General features: G+C 44.9%; 1 protein-coding gene across 1 annotated transcript; it reads right to left on the bottom strand.

Moving 5' to 3' along the window:
- Positions 1-1,870: 1,870 nt before the first annotated feature.
- On the bottom strand, positions 1,871-21,313 carry LOC138807148 (tetratricopeptide repeat protein 4). The gene is made up of 10 exons (XM_069992746.1): positions 21,142-21,313; positions 20,811-20,928; positions 19,305-19,466; positions 18,121-18,198; positions 16,060-16,184; positions 12,602-12,688; positions 9,990-10,180; positions 9,083-9,164; positions 5,899-5,981; positions 1,871-3,290 (listed from the first exon to the last, which is right to left on the bottom strand). Exons 1-10 carry the CDS (start codon positions 21,250-21,252, stop codon positions 3,188-3,190), a joined length of 1,140 nt encoding a protein of 379 aa, XP_069848847.1. The 5' UTR covers positions 21,253-21,313; the 3' UTR covers positions 1,871-3,187.
- Positions 21,314-23,002: the final 1,689 nt, after the last annotated feature.

Below are 23,002 nucleotides of genomic sequence, written 5' to 3'. Positions count from 1 at the left end.
TGCTGGTCTTGAGGTAGGAATTCTGGACCTGAATGCTGCTTTGAGCTTTTGTGCTTCTGCCAGTGCTCTACTACTTGAGCCACAGCTCTACTCCCAGATTTTTTTTTTCCTCCCTGCAGTTTAGTAGAGATAGTCTCCCAGACTTTCCTGCCTGAGCTGGCTTAGAACCATGATCCTCAGATTGCAGCCTTCTGGGTAGCTAGTGATATGTGTTTCTTGTAGTCAGCAAATAGTCTACAAGTATATAAGGAATAGACTTTCACAAGGCTGAAAGTGGATCTTCTCTAAGGCAGGCAAATAGGCCTTGTTTTAAATCCACTTTGCTGCTCTATGTCCTTTGATTGGAAAACGGAGACTTTCAACACTGTAAATACTGAAAAGAATGTTCACATTCCCTGTAATTTTGTTGTAGCGACAATGTTTTTGTTTGTTTGTTTGTTTTTTGGTAGTGAGGTCTGAAGTCTGGGCCTGGGCACTGTCCTTCAGCTAGCACTCTACCATTTGAGCTATAGCGCCACTTCCAGCTTTTTCTGCTTATGTGGTGCTAAGGAATCGAACCAAAGGCCTCATTCATACCACTGAGCCATCTTCTCAACCCCTGATGTTTACTTCTGACCCAAGTTCATAATGTTCCTAAACCCAAAATGCACAACTGTTGAGGCCCTTAGGAATCTCCTCTCTCAACCTCTCACCTAACTAGGGTGGAGGGCCACAAAGCTAGGCCACCAGACTATTTAAGGACAGTATGTTGCCCACCGACCCAGGTTTCAAGCAGGCCCCTTTCTAGGCACAAAGGCTTCTCTCCAGCCACAGACACACCATGGGACCTGTGTGTCCACCACTAGTTACAGGCTCCCTCTGGCCTCTTCTGCAAGGGCTGTCCACTCAACCTTGACCAGAAGGGGCAAGCTCTATTTTCCACACCAGGCATGAGCATGAACATGCTGCAGAGTCAGAGAACTTCCACTTCTCTGCCACTCTGCTCCACTTGACAGTTCAGAAACAATGTCATGTAACATGCATGATATTTATCCTGGGCAAAAAGCAAGACTTGCCAAAAATAATCAGAAGGAAAAGGGCTGGTGGACATGGTTCAAGTAATGGCATGCCTGCTAGCAAACACATTTCAAACCCCAAGACTGCCCTCCTCTCCCCAAAACTTCAAGTTATATGAGCTGGGATTTAACAAACCCCATCACAATCACTGAGCCAGGTGTGACGGTACATATCCGTGATCCCAGCTACATAGGAAGCAATGGGTAGGAGTATTATTATTATTGTCTCTTTTTTTGGTACTGGGAATCAAACCCAGGATGTTGCAAGCACTTTGCCACTGAGCTACATCCCAGCTCTGGGTAGGAGTATTAAAATCTGAAGCTAGTCCAAGGCAAAAACAAAAAACAAAAAATCTAAAGATCTTACCTGAAAAATAACCCAAGCAAAAAAGGACTGGGATCATGGCTAATGTAATACTGTTCCTGCTTATTAGCAAGTGCCAGGCCCTGAGTTTAAATCCCATTATCATTAAAAGAAACTCGTATTTTAGATTTTTAGTTTAATGTAACATTTCTCCAGCTCAGAATGACTGACCACTGGGACTAGGCAACTTCTTGCTCTAAGGTATTTACAGGCATCCCTAGTCTGACTCACCTGATGCCAAAAGCACCTACATAGCTGTGACATCACTGGAGGGGCAAGGGAGAGAAGCAAGGGAGACAGAAGCTGGGGAGAAAATGATAGACATGGCTGACCTGGACTTGTAGAGACCCGTTCTTGGGAGGAAAGCTAACGATGCTCTGTAAATACCCCAGAGCTAATTTCTCTTCCAGAAGCAATGGGGCCCACAACACAAAACCCACAGTACTCCATCCAAAAGACAGCGGCTGGTTCAGTTTAATGTTGTATTAGTCAGCTGGGAGCTTACTTCAACACACAGTCATTCCTGTTACAATCAACGGTTGCAGGTCAGCAGCTTTGGCTGTTGCACATCTTCCTATCCTGGCACCAGGCTGAAAAGGCTGCATCTATTTGGGAAAGGGGTTCTGATGGTAAAGGGTAAACACAAGCTACCGTGCCCAGCTCCTCAAACTTCTGTCCACATGGGCACAGTCACATCTGTACCCTGTGCATAGAAGCAGAAAGTATGCGGCCCTGGGGGCAAGGGTGAGCACTGCAGGAAGTCACACAGCTATAGTTAAGGACAGTCAAAATCCTAGGAAATGGTAAAACTGAAAACAAAATTCATCCTATGACAATGCCACAACATGGGCATAAAACTGAGCTGGGTGCTGGTTACTCATGCCTGTGATCCTAGCTACTAAGGAGCTGAAATCTGAGGATTGCAGTTCAAAGCCAGCCTAGGCAGGAAAGTCTTTGAGACTAATACCCAACCATCTATCAAAAAAACTCAAAGTGGAACTGTGACTCAAGGGGTAGAATGCTAACCTTGAGAACAAAAAGATCAGGGACAAGCACCAAGGCCCTGACTTCAAGACCAAAGACAAACACATTAAAAATAAAGGGGGGGGGGCATAAATCCTGGCCAGGCAAAGAGAGGCATGCCTGTAACCTAAGCCTAAGGAGGCTAAGACAGGAGGATAACTTGAGCCCAGAAGTTGGGTAGAAATGTCCAAATCGGTCATAGTTCTCATACTACAAAGATGAGAGAAACTGCAAAATTTTGAGGGGTATCTAGTGGCTTTTCTACCCCATTTATTCACAGAATCTACAACACCCTATGCAGCTCTCTCCACGCTGCTCAAACAACTGTTGGCCATAGTGTCTCAGTCTTAGTCCAGGCAGAGTGGGTTTACTGCCTTGGAGGTGTCTTCTTGCACAGCCATGTTACTGGATCCAAGTCAGTTTCTTCAGGCCAGTGTGGTACCAAAGCCAACTGCTGTGGGAACTGCAGCACATGGTCCCCTTCAGAAATGGACTTCAAGGATGCCCTGACCACCATCCAGGGCTCTGGATCCACAGAGGAGAATAATGACCAGCTGGAGTCACTAACTTGGCCAGGGGGACACAATTCAGGGAAGTCACAGCTCCTTCAGCACAAGGCTAGGAAGGAGAGTGTCCTCAAGATGACAGAAAGAAAGGGCTGGACTTGTGGCATGTCCAGCAGCTTCAAATGTGCTAGATTTCAGCAGAGGAAGGTGAGGAAGGAGATCCAGGAGGTCTGGCTCCATCACTTTACCCTGTACACCTTTCTTCCCCGGAGGTAATTCTTACAAAAACTAGAGCCTCCTACACAGACTAGAAATGCTGGCGTCAGAGCTTTTACAAAGTACCTGCAAGGAACACAGCAAAGACTGGGTTAATCATCCATGGACCTTCCCGAACATACTCAAGGTGAACCTTTGGGTGTTGGTAAACATTTGTTTGTTTGGTTGTTCCTAGGTCAACTGAAATCAGCCTGACATTCCCCCTGATAGCCTTGAAGAACCTGTAAGGCAGCACTCTAGCACAGGCTCACCTATGTCTAAACACGAAATGTAAGTATAAAATTTGCTTTTCATTCATTTCATTCCATGAGTAACTCGGGTAAGACAGGTCCCATGCTGAAAATACAAGAGATTAAAAACCATTGTTTTCGCTCTCAAGCTCAGCCCTGGTAAAGGAAGATAAAAAACCCATCAAGGATAACAAATACAACAGAGGAAGGTTTGTGAAGCACAGCATTAACCCACAGAGGCCTGATTCCCTCCACAGGCAGGGGAACAGGAAAGGCTTCCTAGAAGATGCCAAGTCTGAAGCTGGCTTTAATTTGGGGAAGGGCTGGAGGGGAGGAGAGGCCTAGGAGATTTAGGTAACCCAAGCATTTGCTGGGGCCATAAAGCAAACATGAGACAGGGCTGGAGGGGCGGACAAGCATTGACCTGCCAGGCCAAGGTAATGGCAATATGAAGGGGCCAACCTCTAGAGGGTCCTGTTTCTTGGATCCACCCAGTTCAGGGTCTGGAGTTGCCAGAAACCAGTCCTGAATGGTTCCTAAGCTATGTTAGTAATTTAAAAAGTAGCCACTTACAACACTTTCATTTAATTTTTTTTTTTTTTTTTTTGTCAGTCTTAGGGCCTGAACTCTGGGCCTGGGCTCTGTCTCTTACCTCTTCTGCTCAAGGCTAGCACTTGAGCCACAGTACCACTTCTAGCCTTTTCTGCTTATGTGGTATTGAGGAATCGAACCCAGGGCCTCATGCATGCAATAGGCAAGCACTGTACCACTAAGCCACCTTCCCAGCCCCAACACTTTCATTTTCTGAAAGTATAAAGTTAATTTTCCTCCATGAATTCATCTACATTTTTTTTTTTACTTTATTTTCTTGTAAAGATGCGGTACAGAGAGGTTACAGATACATCAGTAAGGTAATGAGTACATTTCTTGTCGGGCTCCATCTATATTTTACCAAGATCTCTCCCTTATTTTTTAGACATATTGTGTTGGGAGGATCTCAGACCTTTGAAGAATTATGGGTAATTTGTTAACAATAAATAATCCTAGCTACTTAAGAGGCTGAGATCTTAAGATCGGGGCTCAAAGCCAGGCAGGCAGGAAATCCCATGAGACTCTATATCTCCAATTAACCACCAAAAAAGCCAGAAGTGAGGCTGTGGTTTAAGTGATAAAATGCTAGCCCTGTGCACAAAAGCTCAGGCACAGCACCCGGGCTGAGTTAAAGCCCCAGGATGGCACTACAATAAAAAAATAAACAGCTAAAATTTTGTCCATAAACTTTGAGAAGGACAATTTCAGCTCAGAGAAAAACACAACGAAGTGAAGTATTGATTGGGTCTGGAGAACTTTTCCTCCGTTGCTTCCTAAGCCAAAGCAGATACAGTCTGCTTTTCCACCAATCCCATCCAGTCTGCTAGGCTCTCCAATCCATCCCCTCCTATTACAGACCTCGCCAGCAAACAGAACACTTCAAATCTGTAGAAACAAAACATCCTCTGAAACCAGAGAGAAAAGTGGCCACACTCAGGACAGAGCTTATACTCCTGAGCAGGTCCATCCATGTTATGCTTCACGTGTGTCCTAACTCAGCTCTCCGTCACCTCAATTTCCTCTTTCCTCAGCCTAAGTACAGAAGTATCTGCCTTTCTTATCCCCAGGCTCAAGGCTGGAGAAAAGCAGTCTAAGAGTCAGCTTGTTAGCCAGGTGCCCGTAGCTCACACCTGTAATCCTAGCTACTCAGGAGGCTGAGCTCTGAGGATCGCGGTTCAAAGCCAGCCCGGGCAGGAAAGTCGGTGAAACTCTTATCTCCAATAAACCACCAGAAAACCGGAAGTGGCACTGTAGTTCAAGTGGTAGAGCGTAAGCCTTAAGCTGAAGAGCTGAAGGACAGTGCCCAGGCCCAGAGTTCAGGCCCCATGACCAAAAAAAAAGAGTCAGCTTGTTGATTCAGAGAGCTGAGACAGCCAAATTGCGCTTGCTGCCACTTCTGACCACAAAGATGCCCTCCTGCCAAGGCGCTGGCCCACAATTTACAAGGTCACTGACATCTGCTGAGAAATATGTAGGCAACAGCATTCTCATCGAGAGCCCCAGAGGCAGTGTGTGCTTGGGGTCACATGTGAGGAGAGGAGGTATATGTGTTTTTAAGAGCCACTGCTCTTTCCCACTAACAGAAGCAAGAGACACAGGCACACTCAGGAAATGGACACAAACTCAGCTGCCTTCAGGTAGAGAGGCAGGCTTTCCCTTCCCTGCCCTCTCACTCCCCCTGGTCTGGAGGTATCTGCCTGTGGTGTGATGATAGATCTTGTCACACTGCAACCTGCCCTGTGGCTGTCCTGTCACACAGCTCAGTGCCCGGAGCAAAGAAGGGGATCTGAGGCAACCACTGAGGAGCCACCTACCCTGTAAGGAGCTGGAACATCGCCCTCAGCGATACTTACCTGGGGTGCTGCAACACCTGCAGCAGCGTGCTCGTGGGGGGCACCTGGTACAGCTCTGCCCGGTCCTCATCCTCAAAGTACACCTGCAAGATTAACCAGGAGCGGGAGTCAGGGACCAAAAAGGCTTGCGCATCTCGAGGCTTGCAGAGGCTCCTGGGGAGGTGGGGGGAGCCTCCTTGCCCACACCCTGTGGGCTGAGTGCTTTGACCCTGCACAAAAGGTTGTACTCAGGTCTACTCTCCAAACAGAACATGGTCCATGGGAAGAAAGCAAGCCAGTGCTCAAGCTCAGCCTGTGTAGCTTTCCCTTCCCTGAAATTTAGTCCTAGAGCCGTTAGGTATTGGAGGCAGAAGGCCATGGGGTCCAAAGAACCTGAGCAGGGGGAGAAGGCTGTGTGCAGGTCAGAGCTCAAAGAGGACAGTCACTCAGGGTGGCTGAGCAATATAGGATGTCAGAGTTAGTAAAACATGAATACAGCACCCATACTGGTGGCTCTAAGTCCCAGAAGGCTCTGGAAGGAGAGGGACCAACGAGGGTGAAAGGCTAGGCACCAGTGGCTCACACTTGTAATCCTAGCTATTCATGAGGCTAAGATCTGAGGAATGTAGTTCAGAGCCAACCTGGGCAGACAAATCTAGGAAACAGATCTCCAATTAAAAAAGATGGAAATGCTGTGTGGTTCAAGTGGTACACCGTGAGAGAAAAGGCTAAGCAGGAGTGTGAGGCCCTGAGTCAAGCCCCAGTATGGGGATAATAACAAAATAACTCATCAGTACAAACAGAAAAGGAGAAAAGTCCTATGGCACTAGACTCAGAGCAGAAGTACATCTTATTTTTACACACACACACACACACACACACACACACACACACACACACACACGTGCGCGCGTGCAAGACACCCTCGCCGTGAGGCACAGGAGCAGTGAGTCCCCTTGCCCTGAAAGAACCAAGGCTCTGTAGGAAACTATGGCTGATTTCAAAGCTGGGTTAGGAAAGCTCTATTTAATCCTGATGCATTTGTTTCAGAGAGCAAGAGCTTAAATTGGGAATAAGTCAAAAGGACACAGAAACAACTGTGAAGTGATTTCTACCAGCCAAATCCAGGATAATATAAACATTAAAAAATTACCATGGTAACATATTTTAACTCTGAATAAAGAAGAAATGATTTTAAAAAAACACTGATGTAAGTAAACAAATGTTGAGAGGTTGAAGTGCAATGGGATACATTTACATAATTTCAAAGAAGAAATATATCTGGGCATGATGGCACATGCCTACAATCCCAACTACTTGGCAAGTGGAGACAGGACTAAGTTCCAGGCCAATCCAAACAAAGTTGGCAAGATCCCATCTCAAAAACAAAAAAGGTTGGGGAATAGTTCACGTGCCTAGCAAGTGCAAAGCCCTGAGTTCAATCCCGAGTTCTACACAAACAAACAAACAAAGCAAAAATAGTAATGGTAGAGAATCCTGGCAGACATGTCTTCAATCAGGTATGACCAACATCAGAACAGGACAGATGGACAGACGGAAACCAGGCACCACTGATAGGATGTAATGAGAACACAGCATTACTTCCGTGATACTCCAGCCACATATGCAGAACTCCAGCCTCGTCACAGGAGGCCTAAGACAAACCACACAGCACTCCACAAAATACATGATCTAGAATCTACACAGGGGTGTCCGTGAGGAAAGCCAAGGGATGTCCCAGAAACTCATTTTTTGTGGGAGGAGACTACAGGAGATGATCACTGAATATACTCTGTTTCTGAAAAGGAACTTTGGACTAAGGAGAACATTTCTGGGACAAACTGTGAAACCTGAAAAGAGCCTGAGGTCACTAGTAAGATGGGAGTAGGTATCCATGTTAATTTCCTGGCTTTGACAGCTATTTGGGAATTATGAAGAAAAGTTCTTGCTTGTGGAAAATGCACATGAAAGTTTTCAGGGTTGCTGGTGCATCTGCTAGCATCTTACTCTCAATATCTAGAAACTAGTATTTTTGTTTTTGAGAAAAGGTTATCATTAAAGCCTTGAACTCTTTATCATTAAAGCCTGAACTCTTGCCTCAGCCTCCTACAATACTGGGATTACATACACCACAGACAGAAATTATTCTTTCTCTGTTTTCTGAAACAGGGTCTCACTCTGTTGTCCAGACCAGCCTCAAACTCATCATGTAGCTTAGACTCCCTCAAACTCTGGATCACCATGCCTCAGACCTCTGCATGTTAGAATTATAGATGTGTACCACCAGATCTAGCAAAAGATGAATTCTCTATTCTGTAAACTGTAATGGAATATTATTCAGCCTTAAAAAGAAGGCTGTGCTAGGAATGGTGACAAACACTTGTAATACCATCTACTTCCAAGACAAAAGCAGAAGCATGAATCCATGTGGACAAAGGTAACACAAGACTTTGTCTCAAACAGGAGAGGAAGACATAGATCAGTGGTAGAGCATTTGACACAAGGTTCTGGGTTCAATCCCCAATACACAAAAAAACCAAAAAACCTGACATACGCTATAATATGTAAGGTACAACATACCCTACGACATGAAATAAGCCCAACATGAAAGGGCAAATACGATATGATCCCACTGACATGTGGGATAATAAAATTCAGACACAAGAAGCAGGACTGGTGCAGGGAGGGGGAAAGCAGGGAGCCACTATTTCATGAGTGCAGGGTTTCAGTTGGGATGGTGGAGGACTCAGGGAGGTGGTAATGCTTACAAAGAGTGAATGTGCCAAAGAACGGCTAAATGAGCCTGGCGGTGGTAGTTCACACCTGTACGCCTAGTTATGAAGGAGGCCGAGATCTGAGGATTGTAGTTCAAAGCCAGCTGGGGCACAAAAGTCCCTGTGAGATTCTCATCTCTAATTAACCACTCAAAAACTGAAAGTGAGCTGTAGCTGAAAGTAGTAGATCACTAGCCTTGAACAAACGAGCTCAAGGACAGTGCCAAGCCCACGTTCAAGACAAAACTAGGAAAAAAAAAAAAAGAATGGCTAAATGGTAAATGCTGTTTTGTATATTACTGTATTATATATATTACTATATTATATATATTACTATATTAGCACAGTGGAAAAAAAAAAAACAGTTCATCTCTGTCCCTATTTTCTTCCCTCTAAAAAGTCCATGGAGAAGTGAACACAACGTCTCTTACCTCCAAGTGATCAGGGCAGTATTTTCGCTCTGAGTCCCAGGAGGGCATTTCACCAAACATCACCATTAAATGATCGATAAACCTAAGGATATAACGTCGTTTCTGTTATCAATGACTTCTGATCTATTCTCCTGTAGCAGTCCCTGGATACCAACTCAGAGAGAAGACTACCCAAACACACCATGCACATGTATATTTAAACCCAAAATATGGTTGTGAATCACTACTCCAAAAACACACCTTCTTTACAGACTCAGAATTGTTAAAATTCTTTAGTTAACCACATTATGAAATCAGAAGTTAAAGTAGTATGTTATTTTTTTCTAGTAACTGTTCACTTAAATGACAATGTGTATATGTTATTTAAAATGATTTCATACTTCGCCGGGCACTGGTGGCTCACGCCTGTAATCCTAGCTACTCAGGAGGCTGAGATCTGAGGATCGCGGTTCAAAGCCAGCCCGGGCAGGAGAGACCGTGAGACTCCTATCTCCAATAAACCACCAGAAAACCGGAAGTGGCGCTGTAGCTCAAGTGGTAGAGCGCTAGCCTTGAGCTGAAGAGCTGAGGGACAACGCCCAGGCCCAGAGTTCAAGCCCCACGACCGACCAAAAAAAAAAAAAAAAGATTTCATACTTCAACAGTGACACATTCCACCATTTAGTAAACACTGTACTGTGGTATTACGTTTATTAGCCCAGACATAGGAAGATGAGACTTGTGTTGTAGCGAAGCTGCTGAGTTAAGGCTCGATCAGCTATTGGATAGAGGGGTCCTATCAACCAGATTGTGTAAAAGCCTCTAAACTATACTCTTCCCTCCTCAACCAAAAATCCACTCGACCTTCCTGTTGAGACAGCAGGAAAAAGCATGCAAGCAAGCAATGGGCTCTTGGGTGAGGAAGTACCTGGAGTCCTCGTGAAAAGCAGAGATGAAATCAGACTGGGCATACTCTGGGTATAGGAAGAGCACGGGCCAACTCAGCCGGCCCTGGCCATCTAGACTTAGCCGGGCTCCGTAAGGATTCTCACTCAGACCACTTGAGACTGAATCTTCATCTTCATCTGCAGCTTCAAAGATGAGCTTGATGTTCCTAGCCTGGATTAAAGACAAGAACACACATACACACAAACCTCATTAGTTGGAGTGAGTGCAAACCCACTTCACAACATGTTCCCTGAGTGCCAGCTCTGCACAGGACTCATCTTCACTGTTCCCGAGGCCAAGCAGAGTAGGCACCACTTGTGTCACTCACCTCCAGCAGGCACCTGCCATGTGCTGGTCCTTGTGTCACAGACAGAGCTCGACAAGGCTCCCTGCCCTCAAGCCTGTTTATGGTCTAGAGAGGAGACACTATGGAAAGAATTGTAACAGAAGGCAAGAAATGTAGCTGTGGCTTAGTGGTAGAGTGCTAGCCTAGCATTCATTAAGCCCTTAGTACCATGTAAGTAAAATATATAACATTTTTTTAAAAGAAAGAAAAGAGAGAAGTGGAGCTGTGAAACTGTAGACAGGGGAAGCCCAGTTGACTGACGAGGACATGCTAGGGCCCAGACTTTGAAAGGCTGAGAAAGGAGGACAGGAAGTACATTTTGTCCTAAGGAAGAATATGTGCAAGGGCACAGAGAAGACTGAAGTGAAAATACTTGTTTCTGTCTGAGGATGTGGATATGAGAAATGATGCACACTACTCCATCTTGGCAGTGCAGGACCAGTCAGAGTCTAAGGTGTAGGGACACCTCTTATGTGTGTTGAGGTTCCCAAGATTTGTACGAGAAGGGAAATCAGGGCTGGGAATGTGGCTCAGTGGTAGAGTACGTGCCTAGTATGCATGAAGCCCTGAATTCGATTCCTCAGTACCACATAAACAGAAAAGGCTAGAGGTTGCGCTGTGGCTCAAATGGTAGAGTGCTAGGCTTGAGCAAAAGAAGCTCAAGGACAGTGCCCAGGCTGTGAGTTCAAGCACCAGGACTGGCTAAATAAATAAATAAATAAAAACAGAATAAAGAGGGGAAATCACCTTCAGTCAAAATGACTTCACAACAGCCCCTTAAACTGGGGTTGGCAAACTTTTTTTTAGAGGATCAAAGAGCCTACTGAGTTTAATCAACTCTGAACTGTAATATGAAAACAGACACAGCCATAACGAACATAAGTAAAGCTACCCCTGCCTTAAACCATTAGTAAAATGCAGCACTGTGTGATATAGAGAATGTTTTATAGGTAATTGACCTAAGAGCCAGTGTTGTATTAGAGAACCAAAAATTAAAAAGAAAAGGTCTATGCATATATCTGGGCACCCCATTCTGGAAAATGGCCAAATCTTGTCCTGTGAGGGGGCATCAGGAAGAAAATCAAGAATGTATCCCTCTAGTTAACTTGCTAATATGCATTATCAGGTTGCTTTTTGGAAGGACATGGGCCACCCTGAAGTCTTCTTTCTTTCTTCTTTTTTTTTTTTTTTTTTGTGGGTCATGGGGCTTGAACTCTGGGCGCTGTCCCTCAGTTCTGCTCAAGGCAAGCGTTCTACCACTTGAGCCACAGCTCCACTTCTGGTTTTCTGGTGGTTAATTGGAGATAAGAGTCTCATAGAGGGGCTGGGAAGGTAGCTCAGTGGTAGAGTGCTTGCCCTAGCATGCATGAGGCCCTGGGTTCAATTCCTCAGCACCACATAAGCAGAAAAGGCCGGAAGTGGTGCTATGGCTCAGGTGGTAGAGCTCTAGCCTTGAGCTGAAGAGCTGAGGGATAGCACCCAGGCCCTGAGTTCAGGCCCCATGACCAGCAAAAAAAAAAAAAGAGTCTCATAGACTTTCCTGCCCAGGCTGGATCTTAGCCTCCTGAGTAGCTAGGATTACAGAAGAGAGCCAACAGCACCTGGCAACATTTAAGTTTTCAAAGTCAGCAAGTGGCTCATGTGGGTAACATAACTTCCAAGTGACTTCTACGTAATATTATAATGCAACTATAAATGAACTGATCACAGAGTAAAACAGAAGACTCACCTCTCATCTCCTAGGGCTCTTGTATAAAATCTCCCTTAAGAAAACAAAGGAAGCTCAAATGGGTGACTTGCTGGATATCAAGGTTTGATATCTGCATTACACTGGTTTGAAAATAAAGGAACAAAAGGAAGGATCTTGTGCTTGCTACAGTTATAAGAGCAACATTCTAAAAATTATCCTTCTCTTACTATAACCCCTCTGCACATCACCTTTACAATAATAAAAACACAGTACAGTATGACTCATGGTAAGGACCAAACTGGCTCTGAAATCCAGTGTGAAGTTTCTTCACCTTTCTGAGACTGTTCTCTCAGCTAGTAAAACAGGAGCAAGAAGACCTGCCTCAGACCTTCTAAGATGATTAACTGAAAGAACCCTTAACCCTGAGTGCACCCTCCGCTCAGGTGGTCTGCCTGCTTCACCAAGCATGGTGTGGCCAGGGCATCCCGAGAGAAGCTCCTAGCAGGCTCCCCACACTGGTGAACTTCACACACAGGGAGAGATGCCGAAGACTCACCTTGATGGCCTGGAGCAAAGCCTCATTCTGATTCTGCTCCTTCTTTTCTTTCAGTTTTGCTTTCCTCACATCCCTCTGTTCAGTCCGCTGGAAATGAAGTTCAGATGCATGAGTGTCTCTTACCCCAGCCTGCTCCTGAATGGCTACCCTGGACCCTATCCACCCCAGCTCCTGTCAAGGATGCCAGTGCTCAATACAGCCAATAAATGCTCACATAACACACCACAGCATCAGGCCTACTATGGCAGAAACTAGTTCCTGTACCCAAGGGGGTCCCCGTCTACTGAGAGGTGCAGACAAGAAAAGTGTAACTAGTGTGGCTATGCGAGGGAGGGCAGTGAGACACAGGGAGTGGTAAGTGTACCTCTAAAGTGGGCTTAGACAGACCAGGATGCATCTCCAAACAACAGTGGACACTGGGGCAGACAAATACCACTTCTCTATGCGGCTGGAGAACCCAGGGCAAGAATGTATCAGAGGTTCTGCCTTCTACACAAAGAAATAAGTACCTTTTACTCAATCTGGCAAAAACAATGTGCCCAACACCAGCTGATCCTGGTTTCACCCTCACATTTGTTTCACAGCAACTTGCCAATATTTTCTGCAAAGAAGACTGCAAATATTTAAGGGTTCATAGACCATGTGCCGTCTGGTTTTGTTTATAAACCTTTAGAGAATGTAAAAAGCATGCTTTGCTACAGGCTGGATTTGGCCTGGGCATCAGTTTGTTAACTCATACTCTAAAATAAAGCACAAACCATCACTCACCTTTTCCACAAAATTAACATATGTCTTCACTGTCTTGTGAACAAAAACCCACCCTCTGAGGGAGAGTGTGGCTGGTCAATTTTGGCCTCTCCTTCTGCAATCCCCTCTGCCAAGGGATGGCATCAGCTGATGGTGTCAGTTTGATGACACTCTCAAAGGCGCCCCACCCCCCCAGGACACTACCAGGACCACACACCAGTCTTGTCACGAGCATGTTCTGTGAAATAACATCTCTTAGCTAAACATCAATTAGTATTAACTGCTAGATCCCAACGCTGGTGGTATGCAACAAAACAAACCAAAAACCCACAATCTTCCAAAATGGCAGCGCCATTTTGTATCCCTTGGCAATGTGGAAAGGTCTCGTCCCCCTCATCCTCTCCAGTATTTGTCTTGCGAGTCTTTTCCAAGGCTAGCCGTTCTGGGGGGTTTAACTTGCATTTCCCTGATGATGAGCTATGCTGGGCATATTGGCATGTGCTCATTGGAAACCTTTTGAGACATGTCTCTACCATTCACCCTGGTTTTACATTGTGGAGTTTTTTTCTTTTTGTATGGCAGGGAACCCTTGAGCCTCTGTGCACAACCCTCCATAGATCCTAGCACTGCACATTCGCTCACTGGATAGCTTCACTTCTAGTTTCCTTATCCATGCCTTTTGTGAAGCAAAAGTTTTTTTTTATTATTATAACTAAGTCCCACTTAATAATTTTATCATTTTTGATGGACAGTTTATACCTTCATTGAAGTAGAACTCATGCAATGTAAAATTATTACCTGCTATAATGTACATCATTCAATGACCTTCAGCACGCTTACTGTATGGTGTGGCCATCAGTACATCTAGCTCTGCATTTCTGATACCCTGAAAAGGAACTTCCATCTTTCTGTTTCACCCTCAGCTCCCAGCCTATCCTCTCCTGGCCCCTGCTACTGCTAGGCTCCTTCCGCCTCCTCAATTTACCTACTCTAGATGTTTCACATAATGCAATCACACTATATGTGACCTTTTGTGTCTGGCTTCTTTCATTTAGCTTAGTTGAGGTTTACTCACATTGTATAGCAACAATCAATCCCTTTCATGATTAATACTCCCTTGTATGACTACACCAGTTACTTACCCATTCATGCAAGTATACATATAGACATAGACAAATATACTTTTTTCATTTCATACATTTTTAATTTAATCTTCATTTTAAAAAGGGGGGGGGGGCTGGGAAGGTGGCTCAGTGGTAGCGTGCTTGCCTCACATGCTAAGGCCCTGGGTTCGATTCCTCAGCACCACATAAACAGAAAAAGATGGAAGCAGCACTGTGGCTCAAGTGTTAGAGCGCTATCCTTGAGCTGAAGAACTCAGGGACAGTGCCCAGGCCCAGAGTTCAAGCCCCATGACCAACACAAGAAAAAAAAAACAAAACACCAAAAACAAAAAACAAAACCCCACAACTCTGAGGGTTATATTGTGTTCTTCACTTTCAAAAATGGAACCAAGCTTCAGAAATATCAGGAACTTGTCCAAGGCTATTCATACATTTAAGCATTGGCAAAAGTAGTGTTCAAGGCTAGCTGCAGAGGGTCATGCCTATAACCCAACAACTTGAACAGGTACAGCTACAGCTTCATGGCAGAGAACACAGGCTTTGAAATCACAAACCTGGTCTGGGAATCTAGCTGTCATTTACCTAGTAGACCTTGGACAAAGGACAGTATGTCTCTGAGAAACAGAAACGGAGAGCAGAATCTGCCTGGGCCATTCATCAACCTAGTCACAAGACCAAATTGTGGTGTGAGGCTGTTCCAAGGCAAAAGTAAGGTTCTAATTTTTAAAAACAGTAAAGAGTAAAAAAGGGCTGGGAGCATGGCTCAAGTGGCAAAGCAATTTCCTAGCAAGGAAGAGGCCTTGAATTCAAACCCTAGTGACACATGCACCCAGGCATGCATGTGCACACCCAAATCTGTTAAAATATCTCCTAGGACTCTTGTGTATTATTATCCCCCATTATCACTGAGCCAAGGAGACTGCTCAGTCAAGCGCCCTAGCCCAGGCCTCACTTCTCTCAGAAAACCTCTGTCTGCCTGCCAGTCTCCATGTATACCTTGCTCTTGGCAGTACTGTATATTGTACCACAGAGACCATATATTCTTTTTGTTGTTGTTGTTGTTGGTTGTGGGGCCTGAACTCGGCCTGGCCACTGTCCCTCAGCTCTTCAGCTCAAGGCTAGCACTTTAGCACTTGAGTCACAGCGCCACTTCTGGCTTTTTCTGCTTATGCAGTCCTGAGGAATTGAACCCAGGGCCTCAAGTATACAAGGCAAGCACTCTACCACAGCGCCACTTCCGGCTTTTTCTGCTTATGCAGTCCTGAGGAATTGAACCCAGGGCCTCAAGTATACAAGGCAAGCACTCTACCACTGAGCCATCTTTCCAGCCCACGAGACCATATATTCTTGCTCACCTTTACTTACTTGTTTGCTTATGTGTGTTCTTCAAGGGTAAGGATGATTTGTGTGTGTGTGGGGGGGAATTGGTTATTGTGCTAGGGACTAAACTCAGGGCCTCATGTATAAAAAACATACACTGTGCCATTCAACCATAACCCCAGTGGCTAGGAAAAACTCTACAATGACCAAAAAGACACCACCTGGGTAATACTAACTAGCAAATGTCAACTGTCTGTTGTTACTCACCCTCAACTTGTCTGCTTTAGACCTCATCTCTATAAGTTTCTTCTCCTTGGCATCTATTTGCAGTCCTTCATCACACCAGCTCACAGCCTCAGCAAAGTGTTTCAATTCCAGATGGCACAGGGCCCCTGCAGAAACCATAGCCTTTGTGTCTAGGAGTAACGAGAAAATCCACTGGCCCCCACAGCACCAGCCACCCCTGAAGGGGAACAGGCTGTCATCCCCTGTTCTTCAGCTCCCACACAGGAAAAATACATTTTATATCTTAGATCAGAAATATCCTATTTCTAGTGCCCATTCAGCTCAAAACTCTTGTAAGTCTCCCAGTGTTAAGAACTCTATAAGTAAAGAATTCTTGGGGTCAGAGGCATGGCTCAGTTGGTAGAGCACCAGCCAATAAGTAAAAACAGGTACCAAGTTCAAGTCCTGGTCTTAGACAAAGACAAAACAAAAAAACAAAATACTACAGCTTCATGGCAGAGAATACAGGCTTTGAAATCACAAACCTGGGCTGGGAATCTGGCTGTCATTTACCCACTTGGACAAAGGACAGCACCTCTCTGAACTTCAGACAAACAGAGAGAAAAGAATCTGCCTGGGTCATTCATCAACCTAGTCACAAGACCAAAGACTAAAGACATTAGGTACCTGCTAATTTTGTTCTTTATGGCTATCCATGTAATCAGTCTCTCTTTCTGCCCCAATCCCATGCATACTAGGCTTTTCTAAGTGTTAAACTGTAAAGGCAATGTCACAGGAACCTAATACCCTCATAGAGATGAGCAGACTGACAACAAGAGAGGTCATCTTGCCAAGGTCACATTAGAAAGTAAAACTGAGCCGGGCACTGGTGGCTCACGCCTGTAATCCTAGCTACTCAGGAGGCTGAGATCTGAGGATCACGGTTCAAAGCCAGCCTGGGCAGGAGAGACTGTGAGACTCCTATCTCCAATAAACCACCAGAAAACCGGAAGTGGCGCTGTAGCTCAAATGGTAGAGCACTCGCCTTGAGCTGAAGAGCTGAGGGACAGCGCCCAGGCCCAGAGTTCAAGCCCCACAACCGACAAAATAAATAAATAAATAAATAAAAGAAAGTAAAACTGAGCCAGGCACTGGTGGCTCACACCTGCAATTCTAGCTACTCAGGAAGCTGAGATCTGAGGATCATGGTTCAAAGCAAGCCTGGGCAGGAAAGTCCGTGAGACTCTTATCTCCAATAAACCAACAGAAAACCGGAAGTGGTGCTGTGTCTCAAGTGGCAGAGTGCTCTCCTTGAGCTGAAGAGCTGAGGGACAGTGCCCAAGCACAGAGTTCAAGCCCCACAACCAACAACAACAACAAAAAGAAGGTGGTAAAACTGAGAACTGAATCAAGATTTCCAGGCTGAGACTAACTCTACAAGACTACAGTATGTGCCAGTCTTTATCCAGAACTTTCTCTCCTCTAAGCTAAGGGGGTTGAACCTATTTGCCACTCCTTAGCCAATAGCGTCCAAAGAGGCACAACTTGATAAGCATTTAGGCTGTTCCATGAGAATAAAGGGAGGACTGAGAAGTGATGAATAAAGCTTCAAAAGCAACTATGAGTTTCTCAAAGAAAAGATGAAGTACAGACGTAATAAAGGCATTATTACATAGAAGGGTCAGACTGTACGAGAACAAAACAGTTCAGGAAAACCTCAGCATCAGAGTTATCTGCAAAGGTCCTACAACTATTCCTTTAATTAATATTAACATGGCATTTGAAGATTTTTGCCTTTCAATTAACGAATTTGAAAAGAAGTAATTAGAATATGACTTTTGGAACTGCTTTAATTAATTTTATTTTTTATTGATTTAAAATTAGGAGTTTCAATTTTCTACAACTTTTTAAGGCATACAGAGTTTGAGCTGAATGGGCACTACTCCTTGAGGAATCCTTTCAAAAGGAACAGGAACTCAATACCAAAAACAAGATGACCTCACTGCAGCATCCTAGCACTTCAGTATCAAGACTTAAGTGGTACTTTTTAGAGCGGTAATAGCAATGACAGTGCTAGTCATGGTGTAGTTTTATAGGACTTACCTCTTATTATGGCTTTGAGGTGGCTGGGTTTTAGCTTCCTGGCAGCTGTCACATCACTAAGAGCAGAACGAAAATTACCTAATAAAAGCCATCGAGAAAAAGATACCAAGTTTTGAGACAGAACGTTCAGGATATTTCTGATCTAAGATAATATAAAAATATTCTTCTTGGGGCTGGGAAGGTGGCTCAGTGGTAGAGTGCTTTCTGCGCATGCATGAGGCCCTCAGTACCACATAAGGCCCTCAGTACCACATAAACACAGTGGCACTATGGCTCAGGTGGTAGAGCGCTAGCCTTGAGCTGAAGAGCTAAAGGAACAGCACCCAGGCCAGAGTTCAAGCCTCCGACTGACAAAACAAAAAACAACTTTTCTTGTGTGGGAGCTGAGTAACAGGGGGTGACAGCCTGTTTCCCTTCAGGGGTGGCTGGTGGCTGTAGGGGGTCAGGTGGATTTGCTCATTACACCTAGAAACAAAGGCTATGTATGGTTTCTGAAGGTGTCCTATACCATCTGGAATTGAAACAAAAACTTTCTAGTACAATATTAATCCTTCTAGCATCTTTTGGCAGGATAAAAGGTCAAAACAATTTTTTTTAAAAAGGTTTTTTTGCTTGTTTTCTCTAAAGAAGAGAAGCATTCAAGGACTGGGGGTGTGGCTCAAGTGGCAGAGTGCTTGCCTAGAAAGTGTGAGGCATTGAATTCAAGCATTAGTACCACTCACAAACAATTACAGAAGCATCTTGGTTTAAAACTTACAGGGCTGGGAAGGTGGCTCAGTGGTAGAGTGCTTGCCTTGCATGCATGAGGCCCTGGGTTCAATTCTTCAGCACCACATAAGCAAAAAAGCTGGAAGTGGTGTTGTGGCTCAAGTGGTAGAGTGCTAGCCTTGAACTGAAGAGCTAAGGGACATTGCCCAGGCCCAGAGTTCAGGCCCCAACAACCGTCAAAAAAAAAAAAAATCTAAAAAAACTTACAGAGTGACTAAGTCACTCTTCTGGTCCAGTTAAAATTACACAATACCTGTTTCCCATCTTCCTATGTCTAGTTGAAAGATCAGAATACAATTATTCCAGGTTTCTGAACAGCCCCTCTTTCTCTGATATTCTTAAACCTCCCAATAGCCAGCACAATAGCCTTTTATCCTAAGTTAATTCTTTTTAAAGTACTTAATGAAATAAATTACCAAGATAGTACTGAGCTGCAGCCCGGTTTGTGTAAAGGACAGCATTCAAATCAGGATCTGCACATTTCTTCTTTAATCCTTCAGTGTATGAAATCACAGCTTTCTTATAGTCTTTTTCTTTAAAGTAGTCATTACCTTCATCTTTATAGGTCTTGGCTTGTTCTGCAAAAAAGAAGAAAAATATTTTCTACTTTTAAAAAGAGTTCTAGGGCTGAAAAGGTGGCTCAGTGGTAGAGTGCTTGCCTTGCATGCATGAAGCCCTGGGTTCGATTCCTCAGCACCACCTAAGCAGAAAAAGCCAGAAGTGGCACTGTGGCTCAAGTGGTAGAGCACTAGCCTTGAGCTGAGGGACAGCACCCAGGCCTAGAGTTCAGGCCCCACGACCGGACCCAAAAAAAAAAAACAAAAACAAAACCAGCAACAACAACAAAAAAGATTTCTACTTTTTAAAAGATTCTAAATCATGTAATAACCTAATATATGATAAACAGAAGAGAAAAAAGCAATAGAAAAAGGAAACACAAATCAAAGTTATGTTAAAAAATGGATATCAATATGGAGAAACATCATCAAACAAACAATGCTATGATCAATTCCAAGTATCTCACAAGAAGCATGAAGGAAAGAATATATGCATCCGAGCTTTTAAGAACTTTGTTTTTTAATTACTAAGAAAATAGGAGGAAATTATACTTCTGATTTTGCTTACATTTTCATGCTCTGGAGTGCAAATTTTCCTTGCCATAGTAAAAGCCTATGAAACTGTTCCATTTCAGCTTCAATTGCCAATCCACTGTAAGTTCACTCTCAGCCAGCATTTCAACAGCATTTGGTATAGCTATAGTAAGATATATGTGTGTATAAGTACATACATGTATACATATATACACAAATATACATATATATATATATTATGTGTATATACACAAACACACTAAGTGTTGGCCCTTATTACATGTTTGTCCTGATTCTTTAGGATAATTTGGCTTCTCACTGGAGCCTGACCTTGGAGGGCAGGAACCGTGCAAACAGTTGCTATCTAAAGAAATACATGTGAGCTGGGTGCTGGTGGCTCACACCAGTAATCCTAGCTAGCTACTCAGGAGATGGAGATCTGAGTATGGCGTTTGAAACTGGGCAGAAAAGTCCATAAGACTCTTATGACCAATAAACTACTCAGAAAAAGTCGGGAGTGGTGCTGTGACTCAAGTGGTACAAAGTTAGCCTTCAGCAAAAGCTCTCAGGGACAGACCAGGCCCTGAGTGCAAGCCGGCAAAAAAAGAAGAGGAGGAAGAGGAGGCGGAGGAGGAGGTGGAAGAGGAGGAGGAAGGAGAAAAAAAAGGATGTGTGGAATGATGCTGGGGGCGTGGCTCGAGTGGCAGAGCTTTGTGGAGTGAATTGGTGACAAGTTAGGGTCAGCTCACTACTTGCTACCAGTCAGAACTGTTCTCACACTTCACCACAACTCAGTGGAGACACAAATCAAATGCTAGTTATGTAATATACCTTCTGGAGATCGCTCCTCATCATATATAATTGACTGGAGACAAGCCAAGTCAGGATTCTCTTTGGGATCAATTTCCGATGGTGCTTTCTTCATAAATAGGGGAATCTTGTCGAATTCCTGGATAAAATTTGGAGAATGAAGTACATGAACGGATTTTCTGAGTAGATCCAATGCCATGACTCATTATCAAATCTCACCAATGTTAGGTCTGAATGGCCAGCTGTCCTTATCTTAATCAACGGCTATCATCTACACGTGCCTCAGTTTCCCTATTTTAAAACGAGAGCGCAGATACCCCCACACACGTGCGGAGTCCCCACGGTGGCCCACCTCCTCCCACTGGTCCTCGTGGAAGCCGCCGCGGTAAGGCTGACTCTGGAACTTCTCCAGGAAGGAGTCGAAGTCGTCCTCGGCGGCGGCGTCTGGCGGCGACGGCTCCATGGCACTTCGAAGTTCTCCAGCTGCGGTTCCAGGGACTCTGCGCAGAGCTCGGAAACTCCTTCCGGCGGAGCGGTGTCCTTCCCTCAACCCTCCCCGCGCTACAGCCGGCCCGCGCGCCCGGGGTTCCGCCTGCCTGGATGCCGGGCCTACCGGGGGCGTGGCCAGCCCAGGGGTGTGGCCGATCGGTGCACCTTGAGTTCCGCTGTCTCGTGGGGGCGTGGTCTTCTAGAGGGTGTGGCCTGACTACTCCTGGAGTTCCACTGGCTTTGAAGCAAAGTTGACCCGTTTTCCCTCAACTCACAGGGATGCCTAGACTCGAGGTAATGTTCAAGAATATTCTCGGCAGTAAAAAGGGCTGTGCGAATGAAGCATCCCTGCTTTCTGCTCTTTGTACCAGAATCCCAAAGGCCTTGGACTACCATTAATTGAGGATGATTGTGTGGTCAATTTCATGAGTTCCTCAACCCCAGCAGAGGCTTTGAATATGTGCTTCTCCACTCATCTATCACCTCTATGCTCTTTCCCAGGGGAATCTCACCACATTTCTGGTACCCAAATGTATTCCACATCTCTAAGACTCCTCTTCAGAGTTCCTTCCCATGCAGCTATGTTCATCTATTCAGGATGCTAAAACGAAATTCCAAAAACTTTTTGGCCTATAAGCCGCATTAAACTTCTCACAAGTTTAGGGACTATAAAGTCCAAGATCAAGACATGGACAGATTTGCTGTCTGGTGAGGGCCCACTTCCTACTTTAGTGTTCTCCCATGCAGAAGGGATGAGGAAACTGTCTGGAGTCTATTTATTCAGTGTATAATGGCAGCCATCAACCTGGTGGATGCCACACAACCATGTTCCCCCAAATTCCTTCAAGCTCACCATTTCCAGACTGGACTTGACTCCTGCCACTCAGTCCTCATGTGATCCCCATCATGCTCCTGGTCTTGGCTTCACTCCTCAATGTGGGGGGCACCATTGGCTCAATCATTCACTCAGCAACATGGGTACCATCCTTAATACCTTGCTCTCCTCCTCCCTCCTCTATTCTGAGAACCACTGTGTTCTAGAATCCCCCTTTCTGGTCTCCTATAGGACTGGCTGCCCTTCCATTGTGCCCTCTGTGGTCCATGCCACCATTTCCTTTTAGCAGTCTTGGTCCACCTCTTGTCCATTCTGCCCACCCAGCCCTTTTGTTCTACTACAAAGTAGTAGTGGGTTCCCTTTCCTCCCCACTTTTGTACCTCTCCTCTTCATCTCTCCCTCCTAACCAATCATTCTAGTGTTTTCGTGTGTCTTGTTTTTCAAAATGTAAGTTCTTTTGTGCATACATTGTGACATACTTTATCATGTAGGCCTGTGGTGCTATATGTACTGCCACTGCCTCTAACTACACATAGGAGTCCATGGAGCACATTCATTCTCCAAGGATGAGTGTCTAGGCTTCCCCTCTCCTGGCACCACAGGGCATGTTACAATGGAAGTCCTCATACATTTCTCTTTATGGACCTTGGAGACTCCCACAAGTGCAGTTCCCAGGCCATGGATACACATAAACTTACTATAGCTGAGTAGTGACAGGTTCATGCCCAGAATAGCTACATTCTACTATCTCACCAGCAGTGCCTAGGGGTTCCTGTATCCCCCGAGGGGCAGCTTTCTAAAGCCAACATCTGTTCAAATCTCTCCACTGCTGAGCACCTCCCAATGCTTTCCCACTGCACTCTAGATGAAGGCCACAGTGGCCTGGTCC

The sequence above is a fragment of the Dipodomys merriami genome, unplaced genomic scaffold (assembly GCF_024711535.1).
Source record: "Dipodomys merriami isolate MVZ:Mamm:240054 unplaced genomic scaffold, mDipMer1.0.p SCAF_412, whole genome shotgun sequence".
NCBI lineage: Eukaryota > Metazoa > Chordata > Mammalia > Rodentia > Heteromyidae > Dipodomys > Dipodomys merriami.
This window is presented reverse-complemented; position numbering and strand designations above follow the sequence as displayed.